Here is a 19,687-nt window from a genome sequence, read left to right as displayed (position 1 = left end):
GTATTTTAACAAACCTTTAAGGAGGGTTTGTATACCTTAAATTGTGTGGCTTGTTTAGAAGGGGTGTGCTATAAGTATTAAGTGATTTTCGGTTTTTACCTGGCAAACTTTTATTGTAGGAGTGACCAGAGCAAAATAAAACTGACTTAGTGGTATTATCAGAAATTAACTTATGCATATAAGTGGCAATTTTTCTAACAATTAAAAACAAAACATGTCTCATCCCTTTATGTTAAAGATGTCAATTTAATCAATTCATTAATACAAATTCTCAACACTGAGAATGTATTTCCTCTTAACTCTTTTAGGATTAAATATGCATTCATGTTATGCTATAGTATGTACACTCTGTTAGCACTTTATTAGGTACACCTGTGCTTATTATGTCATTATCTAATCATCCAATTGCAGTGCAATTCATAAAATCATGCAGATATGGGTCAAGAGCTTCAGTTAATGTTTACATCATCAAAATAGGAAAACATTTGATCTCATTGATTTGGACCGTGGCATGATTGTTGGTGCCTGATGGGCTGGTTTGAGTATTTCTGTAACTGCTGATCTCCTGGGATTTTCACACACAACAATCTCTTGAGTTTACTCTAGAGTGCCTAATTCTAGAATGGTGCCAAATACAAAAATCATTCAGTGTGTGGCAGTTCTGTGGACGGAAACACCTTGTTGATGAGAGAGGTCAACGGAGCATGGCCAGACTGGTCTGAGCTGACAGAAAGGATACGGTAACCTCTCTGTACAATTGAAGTGAGCAGAACTTGTTGAACATTGAGGCAGATGGGCTACAACAGTAAAAGACCATGTCGGGTACATCATTAGGACCATAGTGTTCCTAATAAAGTGCTCAGTGAGTGTATAACTACAATATATAGAATATTAAGATACTTAATATACTATAATAGAATATTAAGTATATTAAGTAACTATAGCAGATATTACAAATAAAAAACAAGAATTGATTATGAGGGCATTTTTGCCCTTAGCTTCCCTTAATTTCTGACCTTGCTTGGTAATGGGTGCTTTTAACTTGGAGCGCCTTTTAAGTAACCACCTAGCAACCACTTGGAACGCCCTAGCAACAACCAACAACACATTACCTTTGCATTGTTTATATTGACAAGTGCCACTCGTATCACCAATCATAAAAATCTAGTTCTAGCATTTCTAGTATTTTTAGGGTATTGAATCTGTTAGTTGTCTTCTTATTATTGGTCTTCCCAAATGCAAGTGTATGGCAGCCCTTAAATCTGTACATAGAAAAAAGATTACATTTCATTTGCTTCTAACTTTTGAACCACTTGGTCTAGAGACAAAAATCTCTGATTTCCTCTGATTACTCTCCTAATGGTGATTACAATGAACCCCTTACATTAAAGTGGCCACCATATTGGATTGTGACCATCTTTCTTTTTATATATATATATATATATACTCCCCCTGTAAAACTTGTCCAATTTACTGCGGATTTTCCTTAGATAATCTTCTAAACCGAACCACACCAAGTTATCATTGGCTTTTTGATTCATGCAAGCAATACCAAATTACGCTGTAACGAATTTGGTGGTGTTGCCAATAAGCGAGAAGAAATCTATGCAATGCTTTGTCATATTTAAATTAATCTTGGTATGCTTCATTAGGACCATGACCACCTATTGCTCAAGAAATCCAATCAGTGGACATTTATGCTTATAACTTTTGAATAATTTGGCCTATAATTATGGTTGAGTTCTCTTTTAATTTCTTGGGTCATGCAATACCAATTTGTAGTCTGACATTTTTCCAATCCATATCTTTTAAACTTTTTGATGCATTGAAACAAACTTGGGAAGCATCATCAGTATGTCCTGAGGATACCTAAACAGTTCATAGACAATGCCACATAGTGGTCAAAACACTTAAGTCAGTAAAAACAAAACTTTTTATGTTTAATTGCTTCCTTATCGGAAGTCTTCAGACAATGCCAAAGAAATTTCTAAATTATTATTATTTATCATTTAAAACCTCCAAGTACAACAGCAGCAATGACTTGACTCATAATTATTTTTTATTTACTTATTTATTTTTGCTTGCAGCTATATTTTTTAAGTGTATTCTTTTTTTAATCCTCCACACTGCAGAAGCTTAGTGTCCCCAGAGGTTTTTCCGTGACTAGTCCTGATAAGCGAGGGTGGATAATCAATCCCCTAGGAACAGATGGTCAGTTCCCCATTTGGATGATGTTTGCCAGCATTCTTCCTGCTTTGCTCATCTTCATCCTCATCTTTATGGAGACACAAATCACCACGTGAGTTCATGTTTTGTTTCATCATACTCGTATTTAAAGGATACAATTTTAAAGGAGCAGTTCACCCAAAAAGGAACATATTTTCATGATTTACTGGTCCTCATGCCATTTCAAACACATTTGACTTTCTTCCATGTTCCAAACTATATTCAAAGTTTTTCACTGAAATATTTCTCTTATTGTTGCGCCAAGTTTGAAAATGCTCATGTACAAATGAGAAGAGAACTTAAGAAGTTTATCTTATTAAGATTATCAATGAATTACGACTTAAATTTCACTCTGTTCCTCACACAAAGATATTGTATGGTTTCAGAAGAACTGGAATATAGTTTACAAGTCATATGGACTACTTTTGTGGTGCTTATTGGAACTTGATGCTTCCATTTGTATAGTGTTAAAAACAAATCCCCTAGATTCTTAATAATATTGAATGTGTTAAAGGGAAGAAATCAATACGGGATTGGAACGACATCAGGGTGGATGGCAGTATTAAAGCGTGATGCTTTTTTTTTTTTTTTTTTGTAGGCTGATAGTCAGTAAAAAAGAGCGCATGCTGGTAAAGGGCTCCGGCTTCCATCTGGACTTGTTGCTCATCGTAACTCTGGGCAGCACCAGTGCTCTGTTTGGCTTGCCATGGATGGCTGCAGCCACTGTGCGCTCGGTGACCCATGTCAATGCCCTTACTGTGATGAGCAAAGCCGTCGCCCCCGGAGACAAACCTCGCATCCAGGAGGTCAAGGAGCAGAGGGTGACTGGGTTACTGGTGGCAATACTTGTAGGTGGGTTTCAACAAATGTAAAGTATTGAAGTATTTCAAATGTAAAGTATTGTTCTGCCGGGTTGTGCACTTATTCAAACATGTACGGGCAACAAGAACTTTCATATCTGCCTTTTGCTTAGGTAATTATCTGATTAGCACTAGACTGCTTTTGTTTAAAATCATGGCAAAAATGGCTCAGAGGTTTTGAGATATGCTCTTGCATCATTTGCTTGCTGTTTGTTTTTGTTGTTTTGTTATCTAATGTATTGAAATTCATACATTTTTACTGTAATACATATGTTGGAATGTGCATGTATGAAATCAATCAATTAAAAGAAGACCGTGTCTATTACTGTTTCACAAAAGTGTGAATTAACAACTTCTCTGGCTTTAGGTCTCTCAATAGTAATTGGAGATCTCCTGCGTCAAATCCCCATCGCTGTGCTTTTTGGCATCTTCCTGTACATGGGTGTGATGTCACTGAATGGGATCCAGATGACAGAACGCATTCTGCTGCTCCTGATGCCCCCTAAATACCATCCCGACCACACCTATGTGCGCAAGGTCAGGGCCCCTTTAACGAATCTGTATTATTACTGGCTTATTAATAAACACTTTGAGTCATCGTTCTTTGACGATAAAGTGCTGTGGTGGTACCATGTTTTAGTGATGAAACCGGAAAGAAGTCAGAGATTCACCGATATATTGCCCATACATCAATATCAGCCAATAAAAGCAACTATCTGCACTATTGGACATCTGTTGAATGTTTTAAAACAGCCGATGATCGGGGCCTGATTATTTTCTGTCAAAAGGGACAAACGGGGGGGGTTGGGGGGATTACTTTGAATTGGGTGGCAATGATGACAGAGTTGCAGTTTGTAAGAATTTCATGAGGTGCCTTCATGAGGGAATGACTTAACCTCCAGTGTGCTGTCTGTCTGTACTGGTCTCAGAACAGTTTGAAATGCACATTATTTTCATCCTAACTCCACGTAAAGCCTCTGAAAGCAACATTTTCCAGCTTTTGTATACATCCGTTGATCCTCAGTTTGATAATGCACAGTGAATAGCCCTAAAATGACAGCCTAGAGTCTCCTGAACTGACATCAGTTGGTTTAAATTATGCATAGCCTATAGCGAAGCCAAACGTAATGTCCATGCATGTGGATGTGGGGTCTCAGGAGGTGAAAGCTTGACACAGATTATGAAGAGTTTTTTAAAGCTGACGCAGATTTATCATTCGGTTTATCAGTTCCTAGGGCTGGTTAGCTACTAGGTTTGTACCTAATTATTTGGATGTCACCAGCCCGCTGACCGATCTAACTTAAAAGGGAGCCACAGACCTCATTTTGCTTTCACCCTCTAATCGGACCATGGCCTGCTCCAGTGGCTCCATCGCATGAAAGATACCAACCCTCAGATCACCCGTTGGTATCTGGCTCTTCATAAAAAAAATTCAGCATTCAAAATTCAGTTACTAGTTACCAATTCAGAGACCAGTTACTCGCCAAACTATCGGTATAGGCAGATTTTGTTGAAAATAATTGGATATTGGTACAGTATCAGCACAAATGTTTTTTACTTTTTTAGTAATACCAATTAATTATTTTCATATTCCAGGGTATTTGCATCCTACATAAATACATTGTGTTAATACCACGGTACCATACCCATAAACCACAGTAATTTAATGCTACTTTTTTGTAAGTGTTGTTAAATCTGTATCATAGTGCTGTTGATTGGTATGTTATACTTAACCTTTTTGATCTTTTATAATACAATAACAAATTCAAATATATACTGTACCTACCTGTAAATGTTATAAGTATCCTGTGAGTGGCAATTAGAATCACTGAAGGCAATACTGTAATCCAATGTAAATCCTGAATGATTTGTGCTCCTCAGGTGCGGACGCTGCGGATGCATCTGTTCACAGCTGTGCAGGTTGTGTGTCTCGCTATCCTCTGGGCGGTCATGTCCACCGTGGCTTCGCTTGCCTTTCCGTTCTTTCTCATCATGACCGTCCCTGTTAAGATGTTTCTCTTGCCACGCATCTTTAGCGCTCGAGAAATGCAGTGTGTAAGTATGTCTGTAAAATCCTAAGTCAGAAACATACTCCTCCTACACTTCTAGCTATGGAAGGTAGATTACAAGCATTGTTGTGGTCCAAAATGTGTCAGAATGCTTCTATGGTGAGTTTACTTTTTATATCCAACTACTGTCATGGCAGAGCAACAGTTAATAGATTAATAAATAGCTAATAAATTAAAGTCAATATATTTATAGAAAATTACCTGAATTAAAACAAACTCCGTTTAATGGCACATACTTTTGACTGTAACTATATCGTGCCGTTGAGTACAGAGGTTTGATACTGTAAGAATGCACGTTAAGCATGCTCAACCGGACCACGCATTGAGTAGGGTATAGCTGCAGGCATTGCTCCAAAAAGGGGCGTGAGCTCCAAATCGCCATTTAAAGATATAGGGAGCCCCTAACCTAACTTTGGTGGTGGGGGTGTGGTTGAGCACTGGCTTGTGAATAGAAAGCGAGATCAGGAAATGAGAACTGTAAGGATCATTACCTGGAAATGATTGTCTCTAACGGCTGTTTGTCATTGCACTGAGAATTGGAGATAGATTTAAGAGCGAGCCAGACGCCAGCAAAGGGAGAGAGAGCCCTGCACACACTGAGCCTGTGTGGCATGAGTGTGTTGAAAAGCGAGTTTTGTTTGAGTTGTAAAATAAATGTACCCTTTTGAGTTGATGATCACAAATCCCCGCTTCCTCCTCTCCAACCATGAACCTGATTTGTTACACTTACCCTAACCTTAACTGTGAGTGGAAATGATAATGTCATTTTAGTCAGATGCATCCTATTTTCTCTGTGTAAAAACAGCCATCCTCATGGAGTATTTCCCAGTAGCTGTTTCCTTCTTTCCTCCACAATTTTGAATGTTTACAATCTCCTCCCAGTGTGGAAACTCCTGTAGTAAGCACCTTGAGTATGTTATTTCATCTGTTGTGTCTCTCAGCTGTGATGAGCCTTAATGTTGAAGCTGTTAGTTTAACTTTATTTCCCAGCTGTATAGTAGTAATCCGAGTGGTCATGGAGCCTTAAACAATGCCGATGACTTCAAAGAAACCGCTTGCTTAACTGGCTCACAACACATAAAAATGATCTTTTGTCGCCACCTGCTAGCTAAAATATGTCACAGTCAAAAATTAAAATCATCTAGCTGCTTTTTGACATTTGCGCTTCTCTTACACTTTATTTTAGAATGTCACGAACGCAAGTGGAGTTATACAAACAATAATGGCATAAATATACTTAATACGAAATTAAAGAACGAATGGGTGTGATGTAATTTAGAACAAAATCTGGCCAAAAAGACTGTTTTTGAGTTTGTTTTGGTGGTTCGTAACAGCTCGTCTGGCGAACTTTTAGGAAAACTTCTAACTGCTTAACACCTTACTGCCATTGGTCCACGTCATCGGTAGGTGTGACCTGGAGATCCACCTACCTTGACTGCAACTGCTCATTCTGTTTATGTTGTTCAATCAGTCAAAATAAGTCAACAAGAACCCACCAGTGTGTAATTAACGAGCTGGTGCAAGTTTACCTACATACTGTATGTATGATCATCCATGTGGAGACAATTTGTAAGACCATGTCAAGCTTTTTTTTTTATATAATTAGTCTACAAAAGTAATCAAATCTCCTCATATACGCTCAAGTGCCCATTCACTTATGTGCGTGGGGGGTTACTACACTCAGTGACCTATATGAAAGTGGAGTTTTGAGAGAGTTTGAAAATCTGGTAAAAAAAAATCCCCAGATCTGTTTTATCAGGGGAAGGGATATACAATTTTTTTTTATTGATTCAGTGCATGTATGTTATTTTTGTGTAATCCTGTTTTTTTTTTGTTTTTTACATTCAATACAAATTTTAATATAAAAAAATATATACATAATATGAATTTTAAAAAAATATATATAAATTGCAAGAATTAAAGGTCAACTGCAATGAAACCGAATCCATAATGTAACATATTTCAGGATATTCAATGAGAAAAATGGGTGCAGCTTGATTTTATCATCAGGAATGTGGTTGGAGGGGCGCGGTTGAAAAATTACACTTAGTGATATCAGTTGAAAAGGGAGTCGTTTCAGCAAGCTATTCAAGTTTAGTGAAAGATTACAAAAAAAATATTTTCTACAGAATAATTTGCACTGATGAAATCACTCACAATAAGACAAAAAATGTGTATTAAGAAAGTAAAAATGGTAAATTTCATAGTGAATTAACTTTGGCTTTTCTCTGTCCTTCCTCTTTCTCAGTTGGACGCAGATGATGCAGAACCCACATTCGATGAGAAGGAGGGACAGGATGAGTACACAGAAATGCACATGCCAGTTTGAGCCACTCCCTCCTGTATGTTAGTCGCACCGTTGGCCAGTAGTTGCCTTTTTAATTTTCAATTAATCGAATAGAAAAAAACACTAGAGGTATGAATGTTGCATTATTGCAATTTTCGAACAAACCTGATCTCAGTCCAGCATCAACAAAGACCTTTTTTTATTTTTTTATTTTTTAATTTTTTTAGTCGGTTTGTGCTGCTACAATAACATTTAGCCTTAACCAAGTATATTTATTGCTTATGGGAGAAAATAATGTATACTTGTTGAGTTAACTGGATGTTCTTAACACAACATATTGGGTACACGCAATATTATACTTTAGTGCTTAGTGAAAATTCATGAAGATTGCCAAGGGCCGCACGTGTGTGCGCGTGTGTGCGCTTGTGTGCGTGCGCTTGTGTGCGTGCGTGTGTGTGTGTGTGTGTGTGTGTGTGTGGGGTCCGTTTTAAAAAATCTATTGTTTTGTATTTGTTTACTGGCTTTTCTTTCATGTTTTGTTATAAATTAAATTTATGATGCGACATATATTGTTAATTCGCACAATCAACAGTATTTTTATTTTGCACAATGCTGCCATGTTGTTAATATGTTTTGTTAAACTTTGCATCTGTGCATATATGGTTTCTGCTTTTTAATGCACAGTATTCCACCTTTCTAATGCATGAATTTGTCCGCTCCAAAACATTACATTTACATTTCTTACATTTATGCATTTGGCAGATGCTTTTATCAAAAGCGACTTACAGTGCACTTATTACAGGGACAATCCCCCCGGAGCAACCTGGTGTTAAGTGCCTTGCTCAATGACACAATGGTGGTGGCCATGGTGATCGAACCAGCGACCTTCTGATTAACAGTTATGTGCTTTAGCCACTACGCCACCACCACTCCACATGAAGTGGAAATACAGTAACTTTAAATGCTAAACTGTCATTATAAGATGTGCAGTTGGCAAATATATTTAGTGCAGTTTTGCACTTGACCGTTACAGAGTCCACATTTCATTCTTGTACTTGGTTTTAGAGGATGTATTTAGAGGCGGGTGTTTTTGGAGAATTTCTGATGAGTTTTATCTTGGATGGATGGACTGGTGGTCTAGTTTAGACTCTGAAAATCCATATAAAGATAGAAAATTTTATTGGTAGAACACATTTTTTGGAAAGGCACCTAATTTTTCTCGTTATGTTTTGTTGTAAACCTTCTACTGTAGTTATTGAAAGGGGTTCTGGATTTTATCATACAGCTGTGCTTTGAAGTATAAAAATGTTTAGCTCATCAGAGTGCTTCAATGTACTTTCCTGATATGGATGTGTGAGACGCTTCAGAATTATTAGGGTCTTTTAACAATAGGACATTATGGTGCACATTTCGTTAAATATAAATAACATTAGCTAAAGTATGCACTAACTAGTGAGAGTGAGACTGGACTAAAATTTTTAGGCCTTATTTTTATTTGACTAGGAAAGGGCTTGGTGTTTTATGTCAATATTTGTACATACAAATGATTAATTAGAATTAGAATATTTTTATATAGTTGTGCTATCTGTCAAAGAGTTGTCGTCTTTTAGTACATCAGAACGTCTGTGTTTCAATCACAGCATATTTGTACTTTGTCACCGTTGTTTATTTTTCACATCTCCTCTGCCCGAGTTCATTGACTAGTCCCATGTTTGGGTGCCGCTGTGTGTAGACAAGTTTTGACCTGCAGAACAGGAATTCAATCTGATCATAGAACAGGACTTTTGAGGTTGTGTGTGAATGCGGACCGGAATATTTATTCAGTTCTGTGCCTTTAGTGGAATTGCTCTCTTGAATGCAAAATGGGGGTCGAAGACAGTTTATGAAGGTTATATGTTTTTGTGATGATTTAAAATGATATTTATCACAAAATATATCTTACAATAGCTGATATGTGGCAAAGGGAAGTGAGGGTCATTTACCATTCTTGTCAGATGATCATTATTATGCATTTGGTGTTATTTTTGTATTTGATATTTGATTTAAAATGTTCCTGTGTACATAATGCAGTATTTACAGCAAATTTTAAATATTGAAAATAAAGTTGATTTTTCTATTTAAATTGACTATGCATCTTTTGTTAATTAGGACCCAAGCCTTGAAAACCCCTGACTCTCGACAGTCAAAGCGAGGTTACGTTATTGCCCATCGTGCACAGCAGCCCTAAAGGCACAGGGGTGGCGGTGCCACCGGCTTGGGCCCGCAATCGCTGCTCGCAGCTATATTTATTCATTTATTTTTTCTGGTTATAGATCTTTTAAAAAAAGTGCTATTTCACAAACAAACTAGTATTTCATGATCAAAGTTTAAATTCTCTAGGAAAGGCTTGTTTTACATATTTATTTTACATATTTTTTTAAATATGAGCATCATGTAATTTGTCACAGTTAATCAGCTAGTTTAATTTTGGGGTCCTGCAGTGTATAGACAAGTTTTGACCTGCAGAACAGGAATTGAACAGAACATTCTACAAAAAAAGCAAATTAACCATTTAAGCTCTGAAGGTGTTTTTAAAGATTTTCTGTTTCAGTGGCATACCCAAAATGAAAGGCTCATAACTGTGTATATATAACATAAACAAAGAGGGTCAATTGTTTGGAATCATTTAAAAAAAAAATAATAATTTAATGATATATATATTGTGATAAATGAGACTCTCGGCCTAAGAAACAAAGGAAAAAAAGCAAGCCAAAAATTAACTAAGGTGTAAATAAGGTAGCTGACGAAAAACTACTTTTGCTTTGTTGCAATAACATCACCTGTAACTGAGTAGAAATTTGTGTTAATATGACAAAGCAATCAAATGTTATAGCATTACAAATATGATTTATCCTAGTGGCCAAAAATGTCTCTAAGCCTCACCAAACATGAGAGATCATACACATGTAAATACAATGACTAAAAATTTGAGGTTTGCACAGGCATTAAAATGAAACCTGAACCCTACCTATACCCGAGACTGTGTGTCCCTATCCGGCCCGAATGATACCGTCAGATTTTTAGCCCAAACCCGAAAACTGTTACAATAGGCTTTATTTTATGTAAGAATATAGGCAACATTCATAACCAACACACTCTCATAGCAAAATCGTCAGGATTCGTACAACTTTTATAAATTTGGCTAATTCGTATGATATCGTGTGACTGCACTCATTTGTATCCCTATGACTTTCACTACAGCCAATGATGTCGCTGGATTCGCGTTCGAGTTTATGTGAACAACATCGTCCATACGACCATACTAAATACCCTCATGAGATCGGGTTGTTCGTAACAGCATTGAAACCGTAAACATACACAATTTTAACAAGGCACAGCAGCCCCATCTCATTCAGATATTAGAGTGAACAATCCTCTCTGCCCATATTTGGATGACTTCCACCTCCTGGTTGCAGCGATCTGAATCCTAATATGTTTGTTTAAGCATTCCATGACACTAGATAGCACATTATGCACTGTGTGCACATTGTCATTCTGTGGGTTATCTAATGATCTATGCATCCGATTACGTTGTGTATGGGCTCATTTTAAAGATAATCACCTCCTTTAATTAACGCCATGAGATATCTGGTTATTTTATGTTCTGTTTATTTTTTCCTGAAGTTATGATTGAAAATGTGGCATTAATGCAACACATGTTTACTTGTAACATGTATGTAAAAGTCATGTACTTATGTAGCCATTACTCGCTATAGTTTTGTCTGCAAGTAAAAATAGGCTGTTTGTATTCTACTCTGCGAGAGCTTTCCAATGACATATGACACATGGCTATTTGATCAATTTGATGTTTTTACCGATTACAATAATTTGGAACATAAATGATTTGTCTGCAAATTTCAAACCACTTGTTTTGGTCATAATGTTTTCAAGCAATATGCTATAAAACAGTACCTATTTTGTGTTTTGACTAGTTCAAATTTTGATAATTATTTTGGCCGTCGAGCCAATCCGAGCTTAAAGGTTTAAACAAACTACTAATTCAAAATACATTCCTACTGTTTAGATCCAAACATTTCAGCTTTCAATAGGTGACAATGGTGGTATTATTCAACATTACCTAACAACTACACAAAAACAGGCCAAGCCTCCTGGAATGTCTGTTTTCAGTGAATGCTGGGGGAATCGTGTTCAGACTGGTTAAAGATGGCTTTGCTGCTGTATGTTGTGCTGTTCGGTGCTGGAGTCTTGCTGACTTCCACTGAGGACCAAGGCTCATTTAGCAATCTTTCAGATACCTACAAGAAAGGAGTGGAGCAGGCTTTGCAACAGGTCAATGCTCATGAAGGCATTCAACAATATTTTCTCTTCTTTAAAACAATCACGCAGTCACAAATTGAGGTAATCTTTTTGTCTCCCTATCTGAATGTTCTTCCTTTCTGTTCAAAGACTTTACTTGGCATGACATCATACCGAGTTTTTTGATTTTATGTTTAAAATATCGAAGGCTAAAATTGAGGTTTTGGTACAAGTAATGTGCTTTCAACAGAGACCATACCACTGTATAATTTCTAGAGTGTTGTACTAGATTAATACTTAATAAATGTACACAGTGTCCAAGCAATGGGAGATGGAGGTGCTGGAAAATCAATGTGTGTATGGGGCATTAAATATACAATAAATCAAATTTTGCCCAATTAATAGAATTTTTTTAAAATGTAAATTATTTAATTATTTAAAAATAACCATTTAGTGTAAATGTAAATATTAAATATGTAAGTTTTTATATATAACTCTATATATATCTGTCTGTCTCTCTCTATTTCAATTTCTTTATTAGCATGATTGTTTACATACAATATTGCCAAAGCAATAATATATATATATATATATATATATATATATATATATATATACACATACATATACATACATATACATACATACATATATACACACACACACTTGCAGCCAAAAGTTTGGAATAATGTACAGTTTTTGCTCTGATGGAAAAAAAATGTATTCACATTTTATTCATCAAAGTCACATTCAACTGATCACAATGTATAGTCAGTACATCTAATAATATGAAAAATTACAATTTGAAAACAAATTTCAGTACTTCTTAAACCACTACAAAGAGTTCTCATTAAAAAATGCAGCGATGACAGCTTTTACAGATCCTTGTTATTCTAGCTGTCAGTTTGTCCAGATTCTCGGGTGACATTTCACCCCACACTTCCTGTATTAGTCTTGTCGGGCACTTCTCACGCACCTTACAGTCTAGCTGATCCCACAAAAGCTCAATGGGGTTAAGATCAATAACACTCTTTTCCAATTACCTGTTGTCCAATGTTTGTTTCTTTGCCCACTCGAACATTTTCTTTTTGTTTTTCTGTTTCAAAAGTGGCTTTTTCTTTGCAATTCTTCCCATAAGTCCTCCTGAGTCTTCTCTTTACTGTTGTACATGAAACTGGTGTTTAGCAGGTAGAATTCAATGAAGCTGTCAGCTGAGGACATGTGAGGCGTCTATTTCTCAAACTAGAGACTCTGATGTACTTATCCTCTTGTTTAGTTGCACATCTGACCTTCCACATCTCTTTCTGTCCTTGTTAGAGCCAGTTGTTCTTGACTCTATTGTACAACTTTGTATGAAATCTTCAGTTTTTTTGGCAATTTCATGCATTGTATAGCCTTCATTCCTCAAAACAATGATTGACTGATGAGTTTCTAGGGAAAGTCATTTCTTTTTCTTTTTGATCTAAAAATGACCTTAAGACATCCCAGTCTATTGCATACTGTGGCAACTCAAAAACAAGTACATATGCTTCATTTAATGAACCAAATAGCTTTCAGCAGTGTTTGATATAATGACAAATGATTTTCTAGTACCAAATTAGCAATTTAGCATGATTGCTCAAGGATAAGGTGTTGGAGTGATGCTGCTGTCTAGATTTGATCAAAAATGACTTTTTTCAAATAGTGATGGAGCTGTTTTTTACATCAGTAATGTCTGACTATAATTTGTGATCAGTTGAATGCCACTTTGGTGAATTAAAGTATCAATTTCCTTCAAAAAACGCAAAATCTGTGTGTGTATGCATATACAGTGTGTGTGTGTATATATATATATACACACACACACTATATATCATACATACTAGATTATATATATAGTATAGTATTCCTAATAATCCTTTAGGTGAGTGTACACTCACCTAAAGGATTATTAGGAACATCATACTAATACTGTGTTTGACCCCTTTTGCCTTCAGAACTGCCTTAATTCTACGTGGCATTGATTCAACAAGGTGCTGAAAGCATTCTTTAGAAATGTTGGCCCATATTGATAGGATAGCATCTTGCAGTTGATGGAGATTTGTGGGATGCACATCCAGGGCACGAAGCTCCCGTTCACCACATCCCAAAGATGCTCTATTGGGTTGAGATCTGGTGACTGTGGGGGCCATTTTAGTACAGTGAACTCATTGTCATGTTCAAGAAACCAATTTGAAATGATTCGAGCTTTGTGACATTGTGCATTATCCTGCTGGAAGTAGCCATCAGAGGATGGGTACATGGTGGCCATAAAGGGATGGACATGGTCAGAAACAATGCTCAGGTAGGCCGTGGCATTTAAACGATGCCCAATTGGCACTAAGGGGCCTAAAGTGTGCCAAGAAAATATCCCCACACATTACACCACCACCACCAGCCTGCACAGTGGTAACAAGGCATGATGGATCCATGTTCTCATTCTGTTTACGCCAAATTCTGACTCTACCATCTGAATGTCTCAACAGAAATCGAGACTCATCAGACCAGGCAACATTTTTACAGTCTTCAACTGTCCAATTTTGGTGAGCTCTTGCAAATTGTAGCCTCTTTTTCCTATTTGTAGTGGAGATGAGTGGTACCCGGTGGGGTCTTCTGCTGTTGTAGCCCATCCGCCTCAAGGTTGTGCGTGTTGTGGCTTCACAAATGCTTTGCTGCATACCTCGGTTGTAACGAGTGGTTATTTCAGGCAAAGTTGCTCTTCTATCAGCTTGAATCAGTCGGCCCATTCTCCTCTGACCTCTAGCATCAACAAGGCATTTTCAGCCCACAGGACTGCCGCATACTGGATGTTTTTCCTTTTCACACCATTCTTTGTAAACCCTAGAAATGGTTGTGTGTGAAAATCCCAGTAACTGAGCAGATTGTGAAATACTCAGACCGGCCCGTCTGGCACCAACAACCATGCCACGCTGAAAATTGCTTAAATCACCTTTCTTTCCCATTCTGACATTCAGTTTGGAGTTCAGGAGATTGTCTTGACCAGGACCACACCCCTAAATGCATTGAAGCAACTGCCATGTGATTGGTTGATTAGATAATTGCATTAATGAGAAATTGAACAGGTGTTCCTAATAATCCTTTAGGTGAGTGTATATATGTGTGTGTGTGCGTGTGCATTAGGGGGTAATATTTGCCACCTTGTTTCGATTTTAAGAGGCTTTTTGTTTTCTCCTTTTATTAGGGCATATTTTCATTCTAACCATTTAAAACAAACTTTCTCAATCCATCCTTTTACCCTCAGAATTAAATCAACATCAGCCCATATTTTGACATATGTATAATCAATACTATAATATTCAGATTTACATCAGATGAAACATCAACAAATAAAACAAACGTTTGAATTTGAATTTCAGGGTCATTTTTGGTGGCATTCTTGACCAGAGCCCCATTCATTTCTGCCCCTTTAACAATAAACAGCATTGATAAATCATCATTTATTTTGAGTATATTATATATTAAATATAAATGTTCTAAAAAATGTCTTACATTTGGCTTCTAAATTATTCATTTATTTATTTATTCAGTTTTTTGCATTTATATCTCTTTATAGGCAGGGTTTGGTGTTACATACATCTACCATAATTTTTATCTCAAAGCCACCAAGTGCAAAAAAGGAACTGAGAACGCTGACACAACCAAATGTGCATTCAGGAATGACCGTGTAAGTGTGATTTATTTTTTTTATTTTTATTGTACTGTAAGTAAAAAGCAAATATGGAATATGGAGGTAAATGCCTTGAGGTATTGTACCTTATTAAAAGTTTAATTAAAAGTTAAAAGCCTCATGGCTCAAAGTTAAATGTCTCTTGTATGTTTATTTTACAGCCTCTTATTGACTGTGCTATCTGCTACAAGACCTATGCTGGAGAGATTGAGGCAGAACCCAAACCCTACGTGAACTGTGTTCATAAACCAACTCTCACTGAGGTATACCCTCTATGTAATGCATGTAATATGACATATAATATACAAATGTAATGCAGCAAACCTTGAGCTAGTCTTAAATGCATTATATACATTTTTATGGTCAAAACTGCACACTATTAGCAAAACTATTGCTCTTTGCTGCTTTTCAAGATCTGTCAATACAAACTGACACTATATAATTCTTTGAACCCAAGGACATGAAGACAACGAGAATGGACCACTGTAACAATATGGGTTATGGCAGTGGATCTCCCACTCTGTTGGCAACCAAATCTTAAGAATAACGGTTGGAGACAATACCTGCTGTTGCCATTCAAAGTTCTGGATTCTAGTAGCAGAGTGCCACTCAGTAACCTTAAATGTCATTTACACGTATCTTTTCTGTGCCAAATCAACTCTTGCTTCAAATGTATCTGATTCTAAATGGTAACAATATTAAAGAGAACATTTCACCAATGTGGTCATAATATGCAAACATCGCTGTTACATCTTGGTGTGTCAGTGTTTTTCTTTGTGGTTGTTAAACTTTGCAAAAAAATACTAACATTTTACTATGAATATTCAAACACTATGCTGACAAAAAAGATGATAATAAATGATGATTTAACATGTTCATTGTTAATTGCAGTTTATTAGTGTCTCATGCTAACATAAGCAAAAATTATTTGATGGATTTTTTTTTTTTTAAACATTCTATATATATATATATATGTATGTGTGTATGTAATTGTGTAATATATCTGTGTGTGCGTGTGTATGTATGTGTGTATATATATATATATATATATATATATATATATATATATATATATATACACTCACCTAAAGGATTATTAGGAACACCATACTAATACTGTGTTTGACCCCTTTAGCCTTCAGAACTGCCTTAATTCTACGTGGCATTGATTCAACGAGGTGCTGAAAGCATTCTTTAGAAATGTTGGCCCATATTGATAGGATAGCATCTTGCAGTTGATGGAGATTTGTGGGATGCACATCCAGGGCACAAGCTCCGTTCCACCACATCCCAAAGATGCTCTATTGGGTTGAGATCTGGTGACTGTGGGGGCCATTTTAGTACAGTGAACTCATTGTCATGTTCAAGAAACCAATTTGAAATGATTCGAGCTTTGTGACATGGTGCATTATCCTGCTGGAAGTAGCCATCAGAGGATGGGTACATGGTGGCCATAAAGGGATGGACATGGTCAGAAACAATGCTCAGGTAGGCCGTGGCATTTAAGCGATGCCCAATTGGCACTAAGGGGCCTAAAGTGTGCCAAGAAAACATCCCCCACACCATTACACCACCACCACCAGCTTGCACAGTGGTAACAAGGCATGATGGATCCATGTTCTCATTCTGTTTACGCCAAATTCTGACTCTACCATCTGAATGTCTCAACAGAAATCGAGACTCATCAGACCAGGCAACATTTTCCAGTCTTCAACTGTCAATTTTGGTGAGCTCTTGCAAATTGTAGCCTCTTTTTCCTATTTGTAGTGGAGATGAGTGGTACCGGTGGGGTCTTCTGCTGTTGTAGCCCATCCGCCTCAAGGTTGTGCGTGTTGTGGCTTCACAAATGCTTTGCTGCATACCTCGGTTGTAGCAGTGGTTATTTCAGGCAAAGTTGCTCTTCTATCAGCTTGAATCAGTCGGCCCATTCTCCTCTGACCTCTAGCATCAACAAGGCATTATAGCCCACAGGACTGCCGCATACTGGATGTTTTCCTTTTCACACCATTCTTTGTAAACCCTAGAAATGGTTGTGCGTGAAAATCCCAGTAACTGAGCAGATTGTGAAATACTCAGACCGGCCCGTCTGGCACCAACAACCATGCCACGCTCAAAATTGCTTAAATCACCTTTCTTTCCCATTCTGACATTCAGTTTGGAGTTCAGGAGATTGTCTTGACCAGGACCACACCCTAAATCCATTGAAGCAACTGCCATGTGATTGGTTGATTAGATAATTGCATTAATGAGAAATTGAACAGGTGTTCCTAATAATCCTTTAGGTGAGTGTATATGTGTGTGTGTATGTATATGTGTATATGTGTATGTATGTATGTGTATGTATGTATATATATATATATATATATATATATATATATATATATATATATATATATATGTGTGTGTGTATACACATATACACATATACATACATATATACACATATACATACACATATATGTGAATGTATGTATATATACTCACCTAAAGGATTATTAGGAACACCTGTTCAATTTCTCATTAATGCAATTATCTAATCAACCAATCACATGGCAGTTGCTTCAATGCATTTAGGGTGTGGTCCTGGTCAAGACAATCTCCTGAACTCCAAACTGAATGTCAGAATGGGAAAGAAAGGTGATTTAAGCAATTTTGAGCGTGGCATGGTTGTTGGTGCCAGACGGGCGGTCTGAGTATTTCACAATCTGCTCAGTTACTGGATTTTCACGCACAACCATTTCTAGGGTTTACAAAGAATGGTGTGAAAAGGAAAAACATCCAGTATGCGGCAGTCCTGTGGGCTTATAATGCCTTGTTGATGCTAGAGGTCAGAGGAGAATGGGCCGACTGATTCAAGCTGATAGAAGAGCAACTTTGCCTGAAATAACCACTGTTACAACCGAGGTATGCAGCAAAGCATTTGTGAAGCCACAACACGCACAACCTTGAGGCGGATGGGCTACAACAGCAGAAGACCCCACCGGTACCACTCATCTCCACTACAAATAGGAAAAGAGGCTACAATTTGCAAGAGCTCACCAAAATTGACAGTTGAAGACTGGAAAAATGTTGCCTGGTCTGATGAGTCTCGATTTCTGTTGAGACATTCAGATGGTAGAGTCAGAATTTGGCGTAAACAGAATGAGAACATGGATCCATCATGCCTTGTTACCACTGTGCAGGCTGGTGGTGGTGGTGTAATGGTGTGGGGATGTTTTCTTGGCACACTTTAGGCCCCTTAGTGCCAATTGGGCATCGCTTAAATGCCACGCCTACCTGAGCATTGTTTCTGACCATGTCCATCCCTTTATGGCCACCATGTACCCATCCTCTGATGGCTACTTCCAGCAGGATAATGCACCATGTCACTAAGCTCGAATCATTTCAAATTGGTTTCTTGAACATGACAATGAGTTCACTGTACTAAAATGGCCCCCACAGTCACCAGATCTCAACCCAATAGAGCATCTTTGGGATGTGGTGGAACGGAGCTCGTGCCCTGGATGTGCATCCCACAAATCTCCATCAACTGCAAGATGCTATCCTATCAATATGGGCCAACATTTCTAAAGAATGCTTTCAGCACCTTGTTGAATCAATGCCATGTAGAATTAAGGCAGTTCTGAAGGCGAAAGGGGGTCAAACACAGTATTATTATGGTGTTCCTAATAATCCTTTAGGTGAGTGTATATGTATGTATATATGTATGTATAATATGTGTATATATACACTCAATAGTTCGGTTCACTTATAATATGCATTTAGAACGGCACCGGAGGTGCATTTTACCAGAATTTGAATAAGAAGCCAATTAAACTACTGTGAACTTGACTACAAACGGACACATACAGGACTTCCTGGGGAGTTTAGAATGTCAAAATAAAAGCCTGAGGGTTTAAAAAGTGCACAATTAAATATATTACTGTTGTATTTCAAATTAAAAGTCAATAATAATTATTATAATATTAATAACAATTTATTATTATTTATTTATTTATTATTATTATTGTCATCATTAGTATTTCTTTACAAATTATAATCATATTTAAGTTGAATGGGTTCCAAAAAATAACTGTGTATGAAAAGTGAGCTGATGTCTTACAACTAAATTGAACAAAAAATAAATCTGAATCCTTTAAAGTCCAGATACAAGCTGAAACTGTGAAGACTTGAAGACTGGAAGTACTGTTAATTTTTCTGCTACATTATCCAGTATACTAGTTAATAATAAAGTGTTTCTTAA

At 37.0% G+C, this 19,687-nt stretch overlaps 2 protein-coding genes across 3 annotated transcripts in view; both read left to right on the top strand.

Moving 5' to 3' along the window:
• The window catches only part of slc4a2b (solute carrier family 4 member 2b), a 64,264-nt gene extending 54,748 nt beyond the window's left edge, over positions 1-9,516 (top strand). For both annotated transcript variants that reach the window (XM_052113694.1, XM_052113695.1), the window contains 5 exons: positions 2,133-2,299; positions 2,825-3,078; positions 3,454-3,623; positions 4,968-5,141; positions 7,404-9,516. In XM_052113694.1, the coding sequence (XP_051969654.1) occupies positions 2,133-2,299; positions 2,825-3,078; positions 3,454-3,623; positions 4,968-5,141; positions 7,404-7,484 (846 nt within the window). In that variant the 3' untranslated portion in view covers positions 7,485-9,516. The remainder of the gene's footprint in view (positions 1-2,132; positions 2,300-2,824; positions 3,079-3,453; positions 3,624-4,967; positions 5,142-7,403) is intronic.
• Positions 9,517-11,624: 2,108 nt separating this feature from the next.
• si:ch1073-406l10.2 (uncharacterized protein LOC100536977 homolog) lies at positions 11,625-16,322 on the top strand. Its single transcript, XM_052113724.1, has 4 exons — positions 11,625-11,840; positions 15,331-15,441; positions 15,606-15,707; positions 15,902-16,322. The coding sequence occupies exons 1-4, from the start codon at positions 11,646-11,648 to the stop codon at positions 15,983-15,985; spliced, it is 492 nt and encodes a 163-aa protein (XP_051969684.1). The 5' UTR covers positions 11,625-11,645; the 3' UTR covers positions 15,986-16,322.
• Positions 16,323-19,687: the final 3,365 nt, after the last annotated feature.

The sequence above is a fragment of the Xyrauchen texanus genome, chromosome 41 (assembly GCF_025860055.1).
Source record: "Xyrauchen texanus isolate HMW12.3.18 chromosome 41, RBS_HiC_50CHRs, whole genome shotgun sequence".
NCBI classification, from domain to species: domain Eukaryota; kingdom Metazoa; phylum Chordata; class Actinopteri; order Cypriniformes; family Catostomidae; genus Xyrauchen; species Xyrauchen texanus.
Note: the sequence above shows the minus strand (reverse complement) of the source record. Positions and strands in the feature narration are given on the sequence as shown.

Coding starts and splice junctions, on each gene's coding strand:
- si:ch1073-406l10.2 (XM_052113724.1), top strand. CDS start 11,646: ATGGCTTTGCTGCTGTATGTTGTGCTGTTCGGTGCTGGAGTCTTGCTG. Junction 11,841..15,330: donor TCACGCAGTCACAAATTGAG/GTAATCTTTTTG, acceptor ATCTCTTTATAG/GCAGGGTTTGGTGTTACATA. Junction 15,442..15,605: donor GTGCATTCAGGAATGACCGT/GTAAGTGTGATT, acceptor TTTATTTTACAG/CCTCTTATTGACTGTGCTAT.